The following is a 2709-nucleotide window of genomic DNA, read 5'->3' as shown; positions in this document are numbered from 1 at the left end:
AAAAAAGAATATTTTAACCATTTCAGTAAAAAAAAAAAAAAAAAATAATCCCAGGAGTACAGTGAAACCACACTATACCCCATCTGTAAGAGTAGCAACAAAGAACAGAAAAATCCAAACCCCAACACACACACAACTTTTGTTCCCTGCCACTATCACCTCTCCAGCAATATTAGATATTCATCCAATGTCAGAAGAAATTATCTTTTCATCATGGTGGGCTTCACCATAATGGAAAATTGCACAGGAGGTGTCCAGATCAAGAATTCCCAAGACTGTAGGAGCTGTCACAGCTTAAGATGCAGTTTTAAGGTTTAGAGGAAACTTAAAATAAGCCAACAAGTATTAATGCCTCTCAGCCAATATTTCTCTTTGAAGGGTTTGCTCATAGTTATGGAATATTAAAACAAAAGCTGCCTAGCTTTTAAAACCATAGTTCTGCAAGAAACACCTGAGACAAGTAAAAATACGGACAACCAAAAAACACAGCGTAATCACAGCAGACAAGTTTTCTGTATTTACCCTGTTTTTGGTAAAAAGCAAATCAATGGTGGCATCTGCAATAATATTCATTCGCAGTTCAAAAGCAAGGATCTGTCTTGGTTTCCCAGGCTGAGCAATTTCTGAGACTTTCATAACTTGGTAGTCCGGTGGGAAGAAAAACTTCCACAAGCAATCCCTAATAGAGAGGGAAGAAAAAAAAGAGGTTTTATTCACAGAATATACAGATATATAGATATTTATGTATCTATTTGGTTCACTCAGTTATTTTCCAGTCAGCTGAGTCTTTAGACAACCACTGGTTGCGAGAAGAAAAAAATGTTCGTTTAAAGTCTTCACCATGGGAGCCTTCCAGCTCGTTACCAAAATCTCCAAAAGAAACAAGAAGTGACTTTTGGATAAAAGCCATAAATGGACAGACCATAAATGATTTAGTACAAGAACATCTTAATTCAGGTGGCAAATGAGCTATGTTTTTCTTATTACTCCTAATCTTTGCTTCACAAATCTGCTACAAAAACATAGTAGGAAGTAACCTGTTAATGCTTCCGTTTGTGCTTAAATAATTGATGTAACGCCCAGAAATAAACAAAATACAAAGCTTTAAGACCTCAGAATGGGAGTGACATGAAGCCTACACTTCTGCAGACTCCTACCTGAACGTGTAACTACAGGGAAGGAAAGCCACAGCGATGGAGCACACACAGCATAGCTCAGATAGGTCTCAGTGGGGTGGAAGTGTGAATGGGGGTAGCAGTTTCCTGCACCAGACCTCTATAGCGGTGGTCCTGCACCCAGCACCAGACCACTATCGCAGTTTAAAAGTTTAAAACAGTTTAAAACAACAAAAAGAAACCCCAAACCCCACAAAATACACACTGTCAAAATCCTGGGGAAAGCCAAGACTTTATTGTATGGCGTATTAAAGCTCAGTATTTGTAAAAGCCCTTACATGACTTGAGAGTACAAGGTCCACAGAAGTCCTACACATCTGTGCTTCTAAAATGTTCAGGCACTTTCCAAAGTTCTATCTTCTGTCCCTGACATCATGTGAAAGCGTTCCCAGCTACCTATCTATGAACTCCATGGATGCTGCACAGGCACCAAACTGCCTTCTGCCCGGCCAGTTAAAATTACAAAAAGCATACCATCACCGAGCCAGCTTCCTTGGTTGTATTAAAGATAGCATTATTGAGTCACTGACTTCACATTCCTAGCAAACCACTGCTCTGAAAATTGGTGTTTTCTCTTAAATTCTCCAAGACAATGTCACATCTAATGACTACTCTTTCGTCTGCCATATTCACACTCCTAAGAGACAGCTAATCATAATAGTTTCACTGGAGAATTAATGGAGGCCAAGAGAAACACCAATCTGTAATTAATGAAGGGGGGGGAAGGGAAAGCACTGATTATGTCACTTTTACTTAATAGTCCTTTACTCTCTAAACAATCTTATTGTCTCCGCAAGAAATACTCGTGCACAAAAGCATCCAGGGCTAAGTGAAGAACAGTAGTAGAGCACCCACCTAGTATTTTGTCACTGAAATATCTAGATAATAAATACTTTGGAGACCGCATCAAGCTGTTGATTCTCCTAAGCTGGGATAAGTGATTCCCCTCCCACTCTCCTAGCCAGATTTGGGCTTTTTCCCCATCAGTATGTAGTGTATTCCCATCCACCAGCTAACAGGAGCTTGGTAAGTCTAAAGGTAACCGATGAAAACGTTAAACCCTTAGTATGTAACACTTGATAAACAGTAAAACTACTTTGTTCACAAAACCCAGGAATATAATTTATTAAGTAATAAAAATTCACTGAGTGATCCTAGCTTTGAAAAGCCTCTAGATAAATGACTATTAATTTACTGATCTTAAACCACTGCAGCAGGACTCTTCTTTAAGACACACTAGTCCACCCCATACAAATAATGTCTGAACAATCGCACTCTGGAAACTTTAGAATGTTTTTTCTCAGTGATAATCGATATTAAAGGCTAAACCCAAAGACGTAAATATGGTAATACCTCTGCCTATCAGCCCACGGTCCGTAGTTGAAGTCTGTTCCTTTTCCACAAACAATGTCCAAACCCCAGCAGGGTGGCAGATCCTGTAATTTGCTGTCTTCGTTGCTTGCTTCGCCATCATTACTTTCCTCTGTCTCCTCTGGTACAAGACCTATAATAAAATAAATAATAAATAAATAAT

At 39.0% G+C, this 2709-nt stretch overlaps 1 protein-coding gene across 1 annotated transcript in view; it reads right to left on the bottom strand.

Moving 5' to 3' along the window:
• Positions 1-2709, bottom strand: part of KIAA1109 (KIAA1109 ortholog) — a 100259-nt gene that overhangs the window by 80540 nt on the left and 17010 nt on the right. Inside the window, exons 9-10 of the mRNA XM_010136635.1 lie at positions 2529-2679; positions 523-679 (exon numbers count right to left, since the gene is read on the bottom strand). Of these exons, the coding sequence (XP_010134937.1) occupies positions 523-679; positions 2529-2679 (308 nt within the window). The remainder of the gene's footprint in view (positions 1-522; positions 680-2528; positions 2680-2709) is intronic.

This window comes from Buceros rhinoceros, unplaced genomic scaffold (genome assembly GCF_000710305.1).
Source record: "Buceros rhinoceros silvestris isolate BGI_N320 unplaced genomic scaffold, ASM71030v1 scaffold5180, whole genome shotgun sequence".
In the NCBI taxonomy this organism is placed as follows: Eukaryota; Metazoa; Chordata; class Aves; order Bucerotiformes; family Bucerotidae; genus Buceros; species Buceros rhinoceros.
Note: the sequence above shows the minus strand (reverse complement) of the source record. Positions and strands in the feature narration are given on the sequence as shown.